Source organism: Typha latifolia, chromosome 1 (assembly GCF_019914945.1).
Source record: "Typha latifolia isolate L0001 chromosome 1, TyphaL0001v2, whole genome shotgun sequence".
Taxonomy (NCBI): domain Eukaryota; kingdom Viridiplantae; phylum Streptophyta; class Magnoliopsida; order Poales; family Typhaceae; genus Typha; species Typha latifolia.
The window spans coordinates 2,921,993-2,940,694 of NC_133086.1; the positions used below are offsets into that span (position 1 = coordinate 2,921,993).

General features: G+C 38.3%; 3 protein-coding genes across 3 annotated transcripts; 1 reads left to right on the plus strand and 2 right to left on the minus strand.

The window, feature by feature from the left end:
* The first annotated feature begins 913 nt into the window (after window positions 1-913).
* Window positions 914-2,144, plus strand: LOC140796109 (LOB domain-containing protein 38-like). Its single transcript, XM_073148986.1, has 2 exons — window positions 914-1,499; window positions 1,610-2,144. Exons 1-2 carry the CDS (start codon window positions 1,316-1,318, stop codon window positions 1,957-1,959), a joined length of 534 nt encoding a protein of 177 aa, XP_073005087.1. The 5' UTR covers window positions 914-1,315; the 3' UTR covers window positions 1,960-2,144.
* A 4,032-nt stretch (window positions 2,145-6,176) lies between these two features.
* On the minus strand, window positions 6,177-11,280 carry LOC140797740 (QWRF motif-containing protein 2-like). The gene is made up of 6 exons (XM_073151752.1): window positions 10,061-11,280; window positions 9,290-9,409; window positions 8,306-8,422; window positions 8,123-8,212; window positions 6,585-6,692; window positions 6,177-6,499 (listed from the first exon to the last, which is right to left on the minus strand). The coding sequence occupies exons 1-6, from the start codon at window positions 11,090-11,092 to the stop codon at window positions 6,431-6,433; spliced, it is 1,536 nt and encodes a 511-aa protein (XP_073007853.1). The 5' UTR covers window positions 11,093-11,280; the 3' UTR covers window positions 6,177-6,430.
* A 2,365-nt stretch (window positions 11,281-13,645) lies between these two features.
* Window positions 13,646-15,687, minus strand: LOC140798604 (uncharacterized). The gene is made up of 3 exons (XM_073152908.1): window positions 15,239-15,687; window positions 14,376-14,473; window positions 13,646-14,005 (listed from the first exon to the last, which is right to left on the minus strand). The coding sequence occupies exons 1-3, from the start codon at window positions 15,327-15,329 to the stop codon at window positions 13,808-13,810; spliced, it is 387 nt and encodes a 128-aa protein (XP_073009009.1). The 5' UTR covers window positions 15,330-15,687; the 3' UTR covers window positions 13,646-13,807.
* Window positions 15,688-18,702: the final 3,015 nt, after the last annotated feature.

Genomic DNA, 18,702 nt, shown 5'->3' on the forward strand with positions numbered 1-18,702 from the left:
ACTGATGGTGGTTGTCTTTGATGATTTCTTCCTAGATTTTCCACACTAGTCTGACGGTGAAGAATGTGATCAGTCTTCTTGGGCCGTCTACGACCTCGGTTAAGAGCTTTTTGGGCTTTTACTTATTCTCGTCTGCTTTCTCTAGCCATGGGCCGATATTTCTAGCCCACTGAGTGAACAAGCAGTGATTTTGTTGGGCCATACATGCGTGGGCCCTGTGTACGTACTATTAATCTTAAAACAAATCGAAAAACATCTACTACGGATTATATTCATCGTTGCTTTGTGCGCAGACCCCTCTTACAAGTTTGTAATGTTTGCCAAATAGGGACTAACAGGTACCACTACCAGGTTGAAAAGCTAAGTAAGAAGTTGCAACATGGAAGGATCTGCACCTGGAATTATCCATCCCCATCCGCGAATAAACTGTATATGTATCAGCTTGCACGATTCCAATTATTGAGGCCACCTCTCCCACTAACTTTGCCCGAGAGAATAACATCGCTATCGTCTTCCAACTATGGACTCCATCGGCCATTCTCGTCCGCTAGGAGAAAAAAAAAAAAAAAAGAGCATCCGGCTCACATTCATGCCTTTTTATACAGGTGAAGGTAGTACAAACTTTTTACCCACCCTGTACGCAATGGTCATGCAGTAGTACATAGGCATATGAGCCATGCATTGTAGACCCAAAGCACTAGAGGTATATGATTTTTCCTCTAAATATTGTGATGCGACTTGAGTTTTGATCCAATGATCTGAACCTTAACTCGTGGGGTCTTCATAATTTATATTCATATATTTATAGGAGGCAAAAGGCTAGTGGGTTCTTCATAATTTATAGGTTAGGCGAAGGGGTTTTGTGTAATAAACCACACGCTAGGAAAAAGGCGAAGAAGAATCAGATTAAAGCGCGCGCGAAGGCGAAGCACATGGTCGTAAGGATCGAACGAGCTGCGGAGATACGAAGCCGCCCGCCGCTCCGCTCCCACCCACCCCCTACGACTTGGGAACTTGGAAAAAAGAAAAAATTAATCCCATTTCCCCATCTAGTTACCGGTTTTAACTTTTAACCACTATAAGGGGGTAACCCGATCCTTATCCGACACCAAACCTTACCGTATCCCCCCCCACCCCCAGTGACTATTATATATACTACAACCCCCACCTCCACTCTTCTCCGCCTCCATTAGAGAGTAACTTCTCTTCCAAGCTTTCCAACTAATAAGAGAAATTTCGAGAGGAAACAAGGGGGAAAATAGAGGGGAATTCGAGAGGGAGAAGGATCTGATCTGGGGTTAAGGTTTGGTCGGTGATGAGTTGCAACGGTTGCAGAATTCTCCGGAAGGGGTGCAGCGAGACGTGCGTGCTGCGCACGTGCCTCCGGTGGATCGAGTCCCCGGAGGCGCAGGGCCACGCCACCGTCTTCGTCGCCAAGTTCTTCGGCCGCGCCGGCTTACTGGCCTTCGTCTCCGCCGTCCCCGAGCACCAACGCCCAGGTACGGACGAGCCCGCCATCCACTGAAACCCCTAGCTCGCGATCGGCTCGGATTTTCGAGATTTCTTAAGCTTTTTCTTGGAAAAATAAAAGAATAAAAAACTTTTGCAGCTCTGTTCCGATCCTTGTTGTTCGAGGCGTGCGGGAGGACGATCAACCCCGTGGACGGCGCCGTGGGGCTTCTGTGGACCGGAAAATGGGACCTTTGCCAGGCGGCGGTGGACACCGTGCTCCGCGGCGGCGCCCCGCGGCCGGTGACGGATATTGACGCAGGAGAGGTGGAAGGCAGGGCGTCGACCCCGTGCGATCTGGAGATGCGGTTGAGTCCGGCGGAGGAGAGTGGGGGGAATCGGCTGCGGAAAAGGGCGGCGACGCCGTCGGCGGCGGAGTCGGATGAAGGATCGGTCACGACGAGCGACGAGAGCGGCGGAGAGACGCGTCTCTTAAAACTCTTCATTTAGAATTAAAAGCCTTCCGCGGCGCTATCGTGAGCGTCTGATGGATCACCGCGACAGAGTTTTGAGTTCCCACTGTAGCTGGCGATATTTATTTATTTTTCCCCTTTTTTATGTTAAAATTCCGGACTGGATTTCCAGTGAACTCTTCTTCTAATTATGAAATGCATTAGCGAATAATCTCACGTAAATTACTATTTCTTCCTCTATTCTTATAACTCTAAAAAACAATAATAATAATTTCTTGTCGATTTATAAATATAAAGTGGGGGTAATTAAGTGGGTTGTCGGTTGCAAGTGGGCGATGGACGAAGGGCAAGTTGCGGCGCATGTCAGCGTCGAACTCGGCGACGTGCCTCTCCGCCTTTGCTCCTCGTTCGTGGGGAATGACGGCAAACTTTGGCGGCGGACCCCACCCACCACCTCTCCCCTCTCCCCTCTCCCCCCCCACCCCCCCTCCCTTCCCTTTTGTCTTTTTATCAAGTAGATATCTCCTTCTATTAGTTTCGCCCACTCTATTCCTTTCTACCACTTTGCCAATTTGGCACTTTTTATTGTCATTAGTATTCATCAGAGATGCAGTTGTTCGCCGCCGCGTCTCGGCCTCCCTTCTCCCTTCCCATGGGACTCCCGCCATTATTCCTACTGATCCATTACCTTAATTACCTTTAATGAGTCCATTAGTACGGAAGTGTAGATTCTCTTTAGCTTCCAACAACTTCTGCCTGCTGCTAGTGCGATCGATGGCTTTTTAAAATCGAAAACTATGGATCTCTCATTAATTCAAGTCAAGTTGGTTGGTTGGTTGATGAGTGATGACAATATCTAGACTGTAGAGAGGAGAAATATCCATTAGCTTTTGCTGGGTTGGACTTGGACCCCATCGTATATTTATAGATGACAACATCTCAACTAGCGATTGACGTCCACTACGGTCAATCGATAAGTTGCCTTCAGGTGCGTTATAAGCACTACGTCACAACTTGGTCTGTGTATCCGTATCCATACATCTCTCTCTCTCTCTCTCTCTCCCATAATTAAAGAATATATATTTGATTAGTATTAGTACATTAATGGAGGTATGACTCTTTATAGAAATAGCAAAGCACTTTAAGCAAACTAACTCATTAAAATGCAAGTAGCGAATCGCATCATCTAAAAAAGTGGTGAATAGTAATTATTTTAAGTCCAGTTGTTAATATTGAAGAGCTAACTTGGCTGGAAAGTTGGAATAGTGAGCGTGGTATCACCCAATACGCACACAGAAACAATTCATATGATGCATATAATATACATATCGTCTTCTTTCACTAAGCTATTATTTTGGGAAGGACATAAGAGAGCACCTAAAAGTTGCCCTCCTCTCTCTCTCTCTTAAGTCTCTAGTGAGACATGAACTTGACGAGGCGCCACGCCCTACTGACCCATAAGAAACCAAAAGAGGATCGAGAGAAAGAGAAAGGAGGAAATAAAATATGTGAGAGAGAGAGAGACAGAGGTAGTGCAGGAATTATTCCATCTTTGCTTGTTCCGTTGGATCATAGAAAATAAAAATTAATGACAAGTTCAGGTTGATTTCTAGTATTTTATTAAAAATCCAGGCGTCCAGCCGAAAATAACGAAAAGATAGTGTAAACCCTAGTAAACACATAATGGTAGGGTGCGAAATGAAAATATGTATAACTATTCTAATTTTTAATATTAGAAGAAAAAAGTTAATACTAGTATAAGTTATTCTAATATTTAGTTTAAAACTAGTATAAAGAGTAATAATTATATTTAATATCAGAAAATTGATATTAAAGTATTTAAAAAATAATAAAATTATATTGAGAATTTGTAATGTTTTAAACTAAATGATAAAAATATAATTAAATATATATTAAAGTAGTAGTACTAAATAATATTTTATTCTACTGCAGACTTAATGAATTTCTATAAACCACATTACACTGTATTAACATATATTTCCCTTTTTCTCGCATTATACTCTAAGCCTGCACTAACCACTAGTGCAAACTCATGTTTGCATATTTATAAATCCACACTGCATAGTATAAATCTACACTATATGAAAAAATAAGTCCACACTTTATACGGTAAGCCCACACTAATTATCCAAAAGTTTATGTGAGCATAATTATAAATCTGCACTATATAAATAAGTCCGCACTAACTATCTAAAAATTCATGCGGGCATAGTTATAAATCTGTATTACATAAAATAAGTCTGCACTAACTACCCAAAAATTTATGAGAGCATAGTTATAAATCTGTACTACATAGTATACATACGCATTTATAGAAAAAAAAATATCTTAGAAAAAAAGTTACTCTCATACATGAAAATATAAGAAAAAAAAGAATTAGAAAATAATGGAAGCAGTGTGCCGGTGGGAGATCACAGTAGCAGATCTATTGCTGAAATAGATGGATATTAGTGGATGGTGCAAAAGGCGGGATTGTCGACCTTTGGTACTTCGCTCCTCGCTAGTTACGAGTTGATTCGGAGAGATCACCTTAGTTGTCTCTTGTTGCTTGATTGGGGAGATAGGAAAAGTGTATTTTACGAGGAGAGTGTATGCGAGGGTATTCATAATGCTCCGGAGCAGAAGAGATGTGCCGAGGATGAGAAAGCTCAGGGTTGGGCTCGTTGAAGGAAGCCATGGTTGACTTTAGAGAGGAGAGAGAGAGAGAGAAAGTACAACTCAAAAAAGGTACTATCCTCAAAAGAGCAAAATAGTAATATTAAATTATTAATAAATTAATTTTTAAAAGTAATATAGAATAAAATGAGAGAAAAATATTAAATTAGTATATAGTAGTTTAGTTACTACACATGTGATTGGCTTAATAGAGTGCAGTGTGCAGTAGTATATTATAAACGGTATACTTTTGTTTCTACTGTAATGCGTGACGAGGATTCCACGACGCTCGACAGAATGCTAACTTCGTGTCCTTTGCATCTTATCACGGGCGGCCAAGTTGGGCAATGGATCTCTTATTTCTTCTTTTACCAATGGATATTTTCGTATAACCATATATACATTCGTGCACCGGTTTTTTCTTTCGAAGTGTGTGCTTTGGCAATTAATGATTTAACTTAGGAGTTAGGAAGCACAATATTTGGATCATGTTGGAATATCTTCTTCGTTCTTTTGTTCATAAATATCGCATGATATTATCTTTGGAATTTTCTTCACAATTCACATGCATAGTTATGTAAGATTTTAAAAAGAAGTCAACTAGAGTGATCGAAGTTCATGTGATTAATGGCTAATTAAATAGGTGATTCATTTAGGACAACAGAGCCTTCTTAAACACTAGTAGACGGCTAGGTTTTCCTTTCCCTTTTCTCTCCCTCGAACTGTGTGGTCTTTTCTTTAGATGGGGGAGGGAGGATTGTTTTCTCTGCACTGAGGCACTACCTTTCCTCCCTTCCCCCTTCTCTATGTTATTCTCTAATATTGTCTGTCAAGAGAGAGCACCCTCTGGTCTATGGTGGGCGCGAGGTCTAGAATCTCGTCTTTCCCACCTCCCCTTAGACTCAGCTTCTTGTTGGAGATGATTGTGAAAGGTTGAAGCTACGAGGCACAAAGCTTCTCCCTACTATGACCCTTGGCTCAACCAAAGAGCCTTTCTTCGCGTGCAGTGGTGGGTTGTACAGTGAGAAGTGGGGGAGATTTTATGTGGCCCTGAACCTATTCCTAAGGAAAGGAGAAGGCGTTTCTTCTCCCCTTATCCAGTGATAGAAGGTGGATGTATCATGTTTACTTTTTTCTTTCCTTTCCATTTATTTCATTGTTATAGGTTGGTGATTTTTAATTCTCCAACCTTTTCACAAGATCACGTCCTGGACTACTGGATCACGATATAACCACAAGCTAACTCAAGACTCTACGTACATGAATATGTCAAAAGTCGTTGCTCTAACTCCCATCTCATTTGTGTATCAAGCTTTTATTTGGATGCTAATAAAATTATCCGCCTACGAGCTTTCCCTTAAAAAAAGAGTAGGAGAGTCATTTGGGGAGTAGGAGAGTTAAGTACTAGCATGGTTGTATACCAATCTCTGAGATGCAATTTTACTGCACATAAATTAGAGGAAATGATGCCACCAATGAAAAAGTGAATTCACTGTGCCTCAAGTTATCGGATTGTTTAGCATTTACTACTGTTAGTTTCTTCATAACAACGGTTAAAAAAAAATCAAGTTTCGCAAGTACAAAAGATTTGCTTTTACAATTAAGAGTATCTGTATACAGCTACCGCAGTTACTGCAGGTAAAAAGGCCATTCTCATAGTAATATGCATACAAAAATACATGAAACTCATTGAGATTAACAAGAGGAAAAGGAAGAAAAAGAAAACTCAGGCAAACCCAACAAACAGTAATGTTTAATTACCTTTTGGAACAATCTGCAGTTAGTAAGAGAAGTTAAAATGTTAATGATCAGAAAGGCTGTCAGAATCTGCTCTACAATTGCATCCCGCACTGTCTGTGTTTTAGTTGTAATATGTGCCCTTGAAGGCTACACTGCTTAACCTGATTTTTGTAAGCTCATATCAACAGAAAGCGTCTCAAGATATAGAGGAAACGAAACAAAAAAAAAACTGGTAGTTGCGCTTACATGCATGGCTACCACTGTGGATAGGAGATCTCTAGATTGATCCAGTAGTATTCGTTCTTGTGCCGCCAATTTAGCTACTTCAGACACCAGGTAGTTTGTCCCTTCAACCTAGGGATGTTTAGATCTAATATGAGAGACAGGGAGAGATGGGTATTTTGCATAGGATATAGGATGATGCATGTCAAATTATCAATTGACTAAGCAAGCAACAACATATCTATACAGTTTTACTAAAAGAATTATAATCATACCCAGTTTATTTTCATATAGTTTGCTTTTTTTTAACAAGAATAATTGCCTAAGGAAACTATAATATAATAATCTCCTCAGTGCTCTCAGGTAAATATATCAATCCATCGAATACTACAAGAAATAAGGTATTGGCATAACATTGATACAGCAATGAATAGTGACAGTTAATTTCATAACCCTTCCAGCTATGTCTTGCACCATGTACCCCTCATCGAGTTCACACTTAAATATGTATTTTCTTAGGAAAATTACTGTTTGACAGTTGAGGAAAACTTATATTTTCTAGTAAAAACACTCTCTCCCTACTGACGATTGGGATGTCTGTAATATAGTTACTTGATGCTGCAGATTACACGGAAGCACCATACCATAACAACTACGTCTCCATCAGGTTCCCTCAAATATAAGCCGACTTAAAGGCTGCTTTTAAATTTCTTGAGGCTATGAAAATATATCTTTGGAAGAGCTTAAGTAGAGCCTGCTATCAAGCTGTCACGTGTGCAATCCTATTTAGTAAGCTTCTATCAAGTTAAAGAATTACCATATTTTGGTCTTCTGAAGAATGAGGAAAGATCCAGATCTAATAGTCACAGACACGCGCTTTACAGTAAGTCTATGGTGTTACTGTTTTATAGCAGCCATTACATCGCAAACTAATAACCATTATCTAATCTTTCATTTAATGAAACTAGAGGAACTCAGGTTCTGTCGCTAGCCAATATATAATAATGATTCCATCAACATTGATAAAATAAATAATGTTGTTACTTTACTACTGTAACCCACAGCTGTTTAATGGAAGTTTGTCCCTATAAATTGACACCAATTTACAGAGGGTTGATAACTTGATATCAAGTCTATAAATGTTATAAAATTTTGTCAATAATTCATGGGGCCTTGTTATTTGTAAGCACTCTTCAACAACTGACAGAAAATCTAATAGGGAGAACCTTAAAAAGGAACGATGACATGTCTATCAGTGAAACTATGATGTATGCCTTCTCTTTCACGTTTTAGGTGTGACACTATGATGTATGTCATTCTCTTTCATGTTTTGGGTATTGCCAAATTGTGTGGCTTTCTGTAAACTAACCGGTGAAACTTGTAATATTATAAAACTGAGAGTTCCTCTGAATGCTTGTAGGCACTAGTTCATATTGCAGAAACACTATAATTTCTCTTTATCTAATACAAATGGAATCCTACAAACATTGCATTAAGAAGTAAGAAAATTTTGAACATTCACTACGTTGAGTTTACCAAGAGAATATGGTAAATGGAATCACCTTTGGTAATAAAGAGCATATTGAGGAACCCATAGCTTGCATTATATCAACTGCTGAACCAACAGCTTCTTTGACATCTTGGATGTCTGCCTGTTGACATAAAAAAGAAGAAGAAGATTTATTAGTCTCTGCAGAATCATAATCATTCTACTAATTGCTTATTAAAGTTAGCAAGATCCAAACCTTTGCACCAGAACCAACCGGAAGACGGAGAGTGCTACCCTTCAGTGCCTCTACTACCCCTGACAAAGAAATCAAATGATCCCTATCAATAACAGCCCACTCCTCCAGATAGGTCATCTGCAATTGACCATATGTGACTGTCAGTTTCCGAAATATTATGATTACATAAGTGGGTAGATGAAGCAAGAGCATATTAATGAATCTAAACAAAATTGCTGAAAGCCTGAAACATCTTAAGGCAACTAGAATTAATCTATAAGAGCTTAGAATATATTTTTTACTTGCCTCTATTGAAAGTTTGAAACACATATGCAAAGTTTAGAGAAGAGAAAGATGAAACTTGAAACTTGAAACCATACAGCAGGTTGAGTAACAAAGCTTCAGGTAGATGAGTATTTTATTGGATCTTTAAACATCCTCAATCACCCAGAGTGAATCCCAATTTTCTGCAATATTGATCAGACTATTCTTAATTGAGTTTGAGACCATATGGTCTTTCAGCAAACAGATTATGCCATCATGTTTTGTCAACTCTTGTTCTATCAAAGGGGGCAGTCAACCAAAGAAAGCCTCAGAAGTTAGACTGCAAATTGCTGACTAATATGTGCCAAAATTCAGCACAAGGAAACCGCATCACGTATTGCTTTGGTTTCCATCACGCAAATAAAAGACTGGGAAATGAGGTGAATGATGGTATTGATATGGCATGCAATAAGCCAATAAGTATGTTCCGGCATTGCTCTTTACTTTTCTCTTCAATTTCCTATCATTTCCCTCTCTTACTCTATCTAGATTAATATCTCTTGATTAGATGTATATTAACATACCAAGTTCATATTGCCAGATAAACCAAATGTGAGAAAGCAAAATTACTAATGACTAATGAGTTTTGAGTATGACGTAAATATAGAGACCTTGAAAACACAAGATATTGGGCTAAAGCTTCAATTGTATCTATAAATGAGACATGATGACAGGACTTACTTGTCCCTTAAGAATGGAAGTTAGTTTAAGTCTTTGAGTCAGAAGTTGGAGCTTGCTCCTTTTGATGGTAACCGAATCACACAAGTCTGAAGTACTTGTCCACGCACTACAAAGCTTGTTCTGATACAAATCAGACAAAAAGATTAGCTGATAAGTCTCTGAATATATTAAACTGAATCCAAGTCTATCATGGTGAATAGCAAAAAACAGCTAACTGAATATTATGAAATTTCATCAGCACTTTAACATTGATAAAAAAACATTAAATAGTTGCATTTCATCCATATTGATCCATTTATCACTATAGCAGACTTACAAATGAAGAGATAAACACATCCAACATTGTGGTGGTCACTGCCCTTATTGATAAAGTAACAATCAGATGTCACATGATCTCCAGATCCAGCACAACAAATTCTATCTGAAGTTGGTAATCGCTCTCATATAGTAAAGTACCTTCAAACTACTATTAAGTAAATGAAGAATGTCTTAATAAAAGATGAGAAGGACGAGTTATGACAATGCAAAATTTTATGCTACTCATTATACCAGGGACAAATGAAAGAGTAATACTTTACAGACTTGTGAGGAAGTTAGATGGAACATGATATCTCAACAACTAATGATTACCTAATCATTCTCATGATAAAATTATATGTCGCCAAAAATCAGAAAATGAAGAACAACTGGTAATTTTTGACAAACAACTGCTATGGTCAATCCATATGAACAAAGCTAGGAACACGCAGACATTATCATTATTGTGATTACCTTCGCAGTCAGTCTATGCACCAAATGTGCAGCACTCACTCTTGCATTCACCCACCGCCACTGCAAGTGCCGATTATCCAAGAGCCTCAACATATGCGCTTCTTCTATCCTGTTTTCCCCTTTCTTCGCCCTCCTGACTTCCGCAGCAAAGCTAATAATAGAAGGCGCATTCCCTGGCCTACCAATTGGAGTGGACTCTGAGCTTACCGCCAAACCTCTCCTTCCACGCAAAGGATTAGCCAACCCTCTCGATTGCGAAGCTCCAGCTCTACTTGGTGATGATGCAATCCTGGGCAACAACTGGCTGTCCACTAAATATTTCTTCACTGGCCAGAACCTCGCGGGCAAACTAAGCCCTCTCTCAACAGCGGGTGCCCGAGGGGGCACAATGGGCTCTGGCGTACCCGAATTGCTCCCGGAAGACATGCTATCTGTGTCCGATGATAATAGATCTCCCCCATCATCCAGCATCATCGACTGTTGCATTAGGCGGATAGTGGCCAAGATCGAATCTTTCTTTCCAAGAGAGCAATCCAAGCTCGTCAAGAGTGGATTTGACGCCGGGGAATTGGCTCCCGGCCACAATTGGTCTCCATTCCGTGGGATGGGGTTATCGGAAGCCCTCCGGCGCTCGGGGGTGGCTTTCCGGGGGGAATTTTTGGCGCAGCTGGTCTGATAGAAGAAGGACTCGCCCTGAAAGGAGACGGAGAGGCTTCGGGTAGTGGTGGTGGTGGTGGGGCGGGTGCGGTCCACGGAGAGGGAGCGCCTAGGGGCTAAAGATTGGGGCAATGCCGGTGGCGTCGAGGTCCGGGGTGTTACCAGAGGTGACGGGAATCGACGCGAGATGGAGGAAGGCGACGAGTGGGAATTGGAGGCGGCAGAGGAGGAGGAGGAAAGGTTCCGGGAGGTGATTTCTTTGCTCCGGTGACTTCGCCGTGGGATCGCGACGGTGTTGGAGTTTCTGTCCTTCTCGGAAGATCTTAGAGGAGAAGAATTCTTTGTCGCAGCGGCGATGGCCGTGGCGGCCACCATGGTTTCCGGCGAGATCTCGAGAGAGACACCGGACTCCAGCTCCAGCTACTCTCCCCGAGAGAAGAGGAGGAGAGTGGAGTGACTGACTATGCGAAGGAAAGAGACGAGAAAATAAAATAAAATGTGAACCGAGTATATACTATATAGAGGAGGCGAGATGTGCTTCTTTTTTGTTTTTCATTTTGGATGCTTGTATTCATTTCAATTTCATTCATATATTCATACCTTTGCTTAGTTTTGGTGGGCCAAGTTGTTGGTCAGCTAATGTACATAATGTCGTACAATATCTATAAAGGTAGTTTTAGAAAAATAGGATATTTTAGCTTTTTCACAGAAGACCTCCTATTCCTATGATATTCTACTAAATCTACTTCTCCTTCTCAAGTATTATTCTTAAAAGAAAAAAAAAAAACGATAGTTAGGAGAGTGGATGGATTTCATATATATGTATATGTATAAAGTGATCAATAAGAAATGTCTGATGACAAGTCTTAGTAAGTCGTTATCGTTATATACCTAATTAATGTGCTGATTGTTTGCTTGCTTACCATCCAAACTAAGATGGTGACTAAGTGCTTGACCTAATTACCATGAGCGCAGCTGATCAAACCGCTGTTGGTCACCGTAAAAGTTCTTCTTATTTATGTATAAACTCCTCTAAAATTAATATTCTCTCAAATAAGAACATCTTTATTTCAGATTTTAACATATAGTTATAAGCTAGAAGAGCATCCATACAAAAACAATCATAATAGCCTGATATGAATTTGAAAGGATATACAAGCAAATAGGGAGCTTCTAAGGGGGTATTGATGAAAAAGAAAAAGGAAAAGAAAAAGAAAACCTTTTATTATGATAATATACAAGTAATATGTTTGGCATAAGTGCACCTACGTGGCATGCAGGCACGTGGGAGACAACTTTGTTCGTTGTGTATTAGACTGAAACCGACATTTTATCGGATCCTAGTTGTTCCATGCTGTTGATGAGCACGAAATGCGTACTTTTGGACAGTGAAATCCCAACAACAAATGGAGAAGAACAGAGTACTACTACATTAGAAGTATAAGCTTCACTCTGTTACGTAACAGAGCATTACTTACTTCCATGCTTGCTACTATGCAACAGTAGCTACTAGACTATTTGTCAAGTAAAAGTATAATGAAATCTAATTTAAACAAGTCAAAGATAAGTCGAAATAAAGAAGCCATTCACCTTTCGCAAATGATTGATGTCTGTATTATGTGTTCTTCTTTAATCACCTCAACATAATTATTTGTCGACATCCTCCTCTAATTTCAAAGTCATGAAACTTCTGCATAGTATCTTGAAAGTAAGTTGCTTTGTTCCTGAGATTAGTTTTCAAGAATTCTCTGCAGCTACGTTACAAGAAATTGCCAGCACGAGAGTTCCACATCTTGCAATTTGATTTAATATCTGTATGATAGTACAATAAGTTTCACACCCACTTTACTTTCTGCAACTAAGAATCCATGTCAACTGAAGGAAAATGACAGAGTAACCACTAAAGTGCATAATAAAAGTTTATTTCACATGGAATGTTAGGCATGTTGCTGAGACAGTGTTAGCTATGACAATCAATGACTATGGAATTCTAACCCTGCATAACAATATGAAAAAGAAAACTATCTTGGAAAAAAAAATATCGTGATTGATAGATGCAAATCCATTTTTATAAACAAACTCGGTACACCTTCACATTCTTTGTTTCTGTGCAAAAGAAACAAAAGCATACAGATGTTATGTAAAAGAAATGTTGCTGTTCAAGGGGAGAAAAAAAACATAGATGGATTAGTAGACTATCAATTCTTTATCAACTTCAGTCAAATATTCAGATTACTTGCACATAACTAAGGGAGAGGACTCCGTGATCTATTTTAATCATTCCTGAGAACAAATATATCAACTCTATGTCAATCAATAACCAGCAATCATTCATCTATTGTTAGTGCCTCGTTCATTCAGGTTTACTGATAGATAGCATATTCAGTCACTTTCTAATCCTTCCAAATGTACGACCTTTTAACTTGTCGGTGCAATTTCTTCAAAGATGGATTATACTAAATAACGTTAAGAACTCTAGCAAGATTTCAATTATCACTAAAGAATAGGAAGGTCATATGGTACAAATCATATTACCTATTTTCAACATGTAGGGCTTAAACTTGCAAAGTTCCGTTCAAAGTAAAGTATTAACAACTAAAGGGCTTGTAATTTATAGCTTGCCAAGATTTTCATGCTAGCAGCAAAAGCCCATGCAACTCAAAAGGAGATAATGGTTTCTAAGGACTATGGATCTTGTCAGGTACGGTTGCATATTCTACAGAATTAGACTAACTAATAAGCGTCGCGATTAAAGGAAGAACAAACTGATGAACAAGGAATTATATATGTGCATCTGTGAGCCCATGCTATCCCCCTGATCTCAACCAAAAGATAGTAAATTAGGTTCTTTCTAATTAAACCTTATGTTTGTCACAGAACAAGATATCTACGCACGTAGTTACGAGTTGCTATTAAGAAAAAGTGTCGTGGTTCATGTAGTATCCAATAAGTGATTAATAGTATTCCAGCGTAAATCATAATACCAGCATAGGACATTTTGGTTTATCAACTCAACATATCGTGGTAACACCAACAGCTTCCTTGGTAGGTTTATAGGCATGACAAGTGACAGAAGAAGCAGAAATTTTGTCAAGGAATTCCATGATTGGGGTGGCCAGGAGGTGGTGCTTTGGGCACATATGGCATGAGAGGAGTTCCATGCTCAATTGGTCCAGCCTTAAAGGCCGCCTTTGAACTTGGACTTGGGTCAAAGCGTGGGTAGTCCTCTAGGTTTATACTTCCCAAAATCCTTGCACTCCCGCTGGTTCCAGTAATGCGACTCCTTTCCTGAGAGAGATGCAATACACACTTCTTTTCCAGTAAGTAGTTTATGCATGAACTCAGAAAACTCTAATTAGAAAAAGCACTCTTGGAACCACAACCATATACTTGAAAAATGACATGTTTATGAAACTCCGATATAGAAAGACCCTAGTGTGTTAAAAGCTTGCTCAACCTTAAAAGGGATTGCATGCATGCAAAATTCCAACTCTGTGGACAAACTTTCTTCATTTATTTAAATTCACTGATAGATAATTTCAATAAATAAACATGGATAGTGCTAGCTTTTAGCTTCAATTTAGATACTATCTTTAATCATCAACTCAAACATCTTAAAGCCAACCTTGGTTTTCCTGAGTTGTGCAAATTCACGTACCTTCATTTTTCTGTTGGTTATAAGCGCCGTAGCGCCTTCTATGTGCATAACCTTATGAACTCCATGGCTATAATAGATCAATTCTGCATCTAATGCAACTGCAAGATGAAAGTTATTTCTTTGACTCAACATATCGAGAGAATTGCAGTATAAAGGACAAGCAAAATCTAAAGCATCATGAGAATACCAAACTGACAAACCAGTTCATGCTAATTCTATCAAATCATTTGAGAAATTTAAACCTAGCTTGCAAGAAAGAAAAGGATCGCTCTTTGCATTGGAGATGGATAAGGAAGCATAAGATTAACCAAAAGAAACTTTACAATAAATACATAAATAAAGTTTTGCTGTGATACATGGAAGCACTTGCTTTGCCATAAGTTAACCAACACAATTTGCTCTGAGAAAGAACTATAGTTATACCTTATGAAATAAACATTCATTCCATCTTACGATCACTTCCATCAACAAGTATCTTACTCTAATAACCCGTTGGTTGCTAACAAGAAAGGCATAAAAAAGCAGCCATTTTGTTTATGAGATTTAATCATTGAACCAACTTGAGTGTTAGTGGCCTATGACATAAGGATTAGTAAAGCATGTCAAGCACAAAAATGAAAAATGAAACACAGCTAATTAATAAAATTAAATTAAAAAATACAAGCACATACGAATGTAATAAGAACTAAAATATGGATTTCCACCGCATGTTTCAGTAGAGCAGTGTTCAATTGATCATGCTCCACATCTCGTGCTCACTATATAAATATAAGATAAAGCCACAAAGTCCTTTACACCCAAAACTCCAAAATGATATTTTTAATACACAAAAACTAAACCCAATTCGCAGAAGAACACAGTACCTGACTTCCAGATGCAGTTCTTGCTCGAAGAAATGATCATCAGTGCCGCTCCTACTAAGATGAGAAAAACCCAAATCCCCAAACCCCTCATGTCTCCTTTTAGAACACCTCAAACAACGAAAAAAGACAGCTTCTTCTGAGCCTCACCAGGAAGGCACGAACAAAGTGGTTCCTTTAAGTAATGGAAGAGCCCATTAGAACTAAGAGATGAGAAATAATGGATAGCAGGAGAGCCACCATGAAATCCGTGCAATGTGGGTTTCTTAATTTCCTTCCTCTCTTGCCTTCCTACACCTTGCTAGAGAGAGAGAGAGAGAGTGGGAGGCAGCGTAGACGAATTGAATGCGAAGAGACGGTGGAAACCGAGCCAACTACTGTGGAAGAGGGGGTGAAGACAAAGGTCAGAGATTTTTGAGTAATGGCCTGCGCCATCCGCTGCTCAAGTATTTAATACTTATATATATATATATATATATATATATAACATGGGTTTATGATCCAATAATTAAACTGGCTTGACTAAAATGGGCCCAAATTAGCCATATCTATCTTCGGCCCAATATTCTGGCACGTTGACTTACGGGATCTTAGGATTGCCATGTACCATGGGCCATCAAGAAAACCGAACCTTATCCGACCTAGATTTGACAAGATCTCAACCTGCGCAATCTTTACCATATATTTTTTTAGAGTAGAAAGTCTTCAATTTATCACAATATCAAACTCAAAACACGTGGCTTTCTTCACCTTTCTCTATGACAAAAACTTATAGTTAATATTCTATATAATTATACATATATGATAATATACGAGAACCCGATCACAACAAGCAAAAACAGAGATAGTTATTACTTGTATTTCTTGGAAAAGAACAACATTAATTGATATAGAATTCCACACACTCTTCTTATTTCCATGTACAAATAGATACCGTCCAAATTGTATTAAAAATAATGGAAAATTATACTTTACCCTTTATTGGACTTACGTTTACCATGCCCTTCTATAATTTCAATTGTCACTTAATCTCTCAACTGTATTCAAATTAAAATCGTTTTCTTTTTCAAAATAATTTTAAAAATATTTATTTGATACAAAATTGTATATAATTAGATAATTTTTTTAATACATCTAAAATAATATCCATAAAATATTAGATGATAAATAAATAAATTATAAATTATATAACTATACATGAGTAAAATAACATAAATAAAACACTGTTTAACATTCCCACTGACTCACATGGTGAGATTCCTATATCTCATCAATGATTGGGCAAACCTTATTGATGCTAAGATTCAAATAGTTTTCTCTTCTATTTGTAGCTCCTGTGTATTGTAATCTTATTAAAAAGACCATGCCTTTCTTAAACAGCTCGACATCCCAAATATTTGGCCTCATCCTTTTGGCTTCCTCATGGTTTGGGGTATATCTACTTTACCCACATTAAACAGTAGTACCTACATATAAAATTTCTCTCTTTTTTTCTCTTTCTTTTTTTTAGGGTGCCACTGATCTAGTTGTCTATGAGTTCCCAAATTAAGGGTGAGGAAACTGGAGCACATGCTCACATTCCTTGCTTTCATGGCCAGAGACTCGTTCGTTGTGATGTCTTTTAGGATGAGAACAAAGGAGAGCAGAAAAGAAAGAGAATTCTTCTCGAGAAAATTGAAATATTTTTAGTTGAGCAGCTTGTCATGTAGCCTTTGGACGTCAAGCTTAGGAATCCTATTTCAGTGCTCTCAATTTGAGAGATATAATAATAACTAGCTATGTTTAACGTATGCTGCTCTCCTTATGTGCTTTCTGTTAGATTCTTCTAATGCTCTCACCTTTTGCCACAAAAACATATATAGAAGAAGGATATGCAAGCTTATAGGGATGCTTTATTGTACCCTTGCTCACTCTAAACCAAGGTAGAAGCCAACGGGCATAAACTTTTCTGTCCAGCTGGTTTAAACTTTGATTAAGTTGATAATTAAACAAGGTCACAAGCTTCTGTTTTCATGTGATTAAAGCAAGTGGAACAATGTTGTTAATATAACTATATATATATATATATATCTTTCTCTCTCTCATTAAGAGGTCCATGCAAGAAAGAGCTACCTAGGAGGCTAATTGGCTAGAATCAATGGCCGTGCCGACCATTGACCGACATGGCACACGTTGTAAGAAAAATAGAGAAAAAAAAGCGATATTTGCTTTCACCTTCATCATTGCTTTCATCTTTGTCATTGTCGTTGCTAATCGCCGCTCGCCTTCACCGTCACTCGAGCTCGCATTGAGTGCCCTAATTTGAGGAAGGAGAAAGAGAGATAGTTTAAGGAAGGAGGAAGAGAGAGAGATTTGAATCCACAATTTAAGTTTTTAATCGATAATTCTCTCTCTCTCTATCTCAATCTCTTTTACTTCTCCCTCGGGCTAGGACACTTATGCAAGCTCAAGCAATGAAAATGACGAAGACGAGCAGCGACTACTATAATTCACAGCGAATAGCTCAACGACAAGGTCGAGTGAGTCTACTCACTTGCTATCTTCCGTGTTTACGTGTGTGCGTGGGTCCAGCGTGCCCTTTTCATGATATGCTCGACAGTGGCAAGATTCCACGCTAGATATGAAACCAATTCTGATTGCCAATCACATCAGCCAAGATATTGTTAGATTATTACCCTCTTCTCATAGGTCAGCAGAGAAAGGATTCAATGTATTAGCCCATAAGTAGTTTTTTTTATTTATTCTTTGCTGATCAATTAGCCATTGAAATTACTGCAGCTATAGCTACATTTGTAGTTATTGGGAGACCGACCGAGCAATCACTTATATATATAAAATAGAATTTACCCTCTCCTCACTTATTATTATTTATTCAAGTCATTTGTTAACTATTTGCACGTTTGCAATTCTTTTGGTTAATAAATCTGATGCAAGGAAGCGTGGGAGATGAAATGGATAATCTCAATCCTACTCTCACGAATGCCGGAAGAAAACACTTCCTTAATTTGTTAATATCTATGAATACCTACCTAATCAAAGTCATCAATTTTGCTATGACTCAAAAGTCCTAATTCGATAAATATATATATATATATATATATATATATATATATATATTTGTTTCTAGAGATTTCGACTCAAACTCTATTTTAACTCATACTAAAGACATTTAATTTTAAGTTCTACCTGAAAGATATAAGTAAAATAAAACTTTTCGAAAGACAAAAAAATATGGAAAATCCACCTTGGCTAATTACAATCTTTGATTTTGATTAACTAAAGACACGTCATTTCCTGGGATACCAAATTTCACTTAATTCCAAACTCATCGTTACTTTTTTATTCAAAGTAGAATTCCAACACCTTTTAGATAGATATATCTTCATAATTTTTGGAACCTGACTATAATCGCATCTGTTAATAAAACGGATTTTAAACTTCAAATTAATCTTCCAAAAGGTGTTATT

What these genes read in the sequence shown, in the direction of transcription:
- LOC140796109 (XM_073148986.1), top strand. Translation starts at nt 1,316, where the DNA reads ATGAGTTGCAACGGTTGCAGAATTCTCCGGAAGGGGTGCAGCGAGACG. An exon ending in CCCCGAGCACCAACGCCCAG is followed by an intron (nt 1,500 to 1,609) that starts GTACGGACGAGC and finishes AAACTTTTGCAG; the next exon opens with CTCTGTTCCGATCCTTGTTG.
- LOC140797740 (XM_073151752.1), bottom strand. Translation starts at nt 11,092, where the DNA reads ATGGTGGCCGCCACGGCCATCGCCGCTGCGACAAAGAATTCTTCTCCT. An exon ending in CGGTTGGTTCTGGTGCAAAG is followed by an intron (nt 8,213 to 8,305) that starts GTTTGGATCTTG and finishes TTATGTCAACAG; the next exon opens with GCAGACATCCAAGATGTCAA. An exon ending in TATGCTCTTTATTACCAAAG is followed by an intron (nt 6,693 to 8,122) that starts GTGATTCCATTT and finishes AAACATCCCTAG; the next exon opens with GTTGAAGGGACAAACTACCT.
- LOC140798604 (XM_073152908.1), bottom strand. Translation starts at nt 15,329, where the DNA reads ATGAGGGGTTTGGGGATTTGGGTTTTTCTCATCTTAGTAGGAGCGGCA. An exon ending in GAACTGCATCTGGAAGTCAG is followed by an intron (nt 14,474 to 15,238) that starts GTACTGTGTTCT and finishes TTCATCTTGCAG; the next exon opens with TTGCATTAGATGCAGAATTG. An exon ending in TAACCAACAGAAAAATGAAG is followed by an intron (nt 14,006 to 14,375) that starts GTACGTGAATTT and finishes CATCTCTCTCAG; the next exon opens with GAAAGGAGTCGCATTACTGG.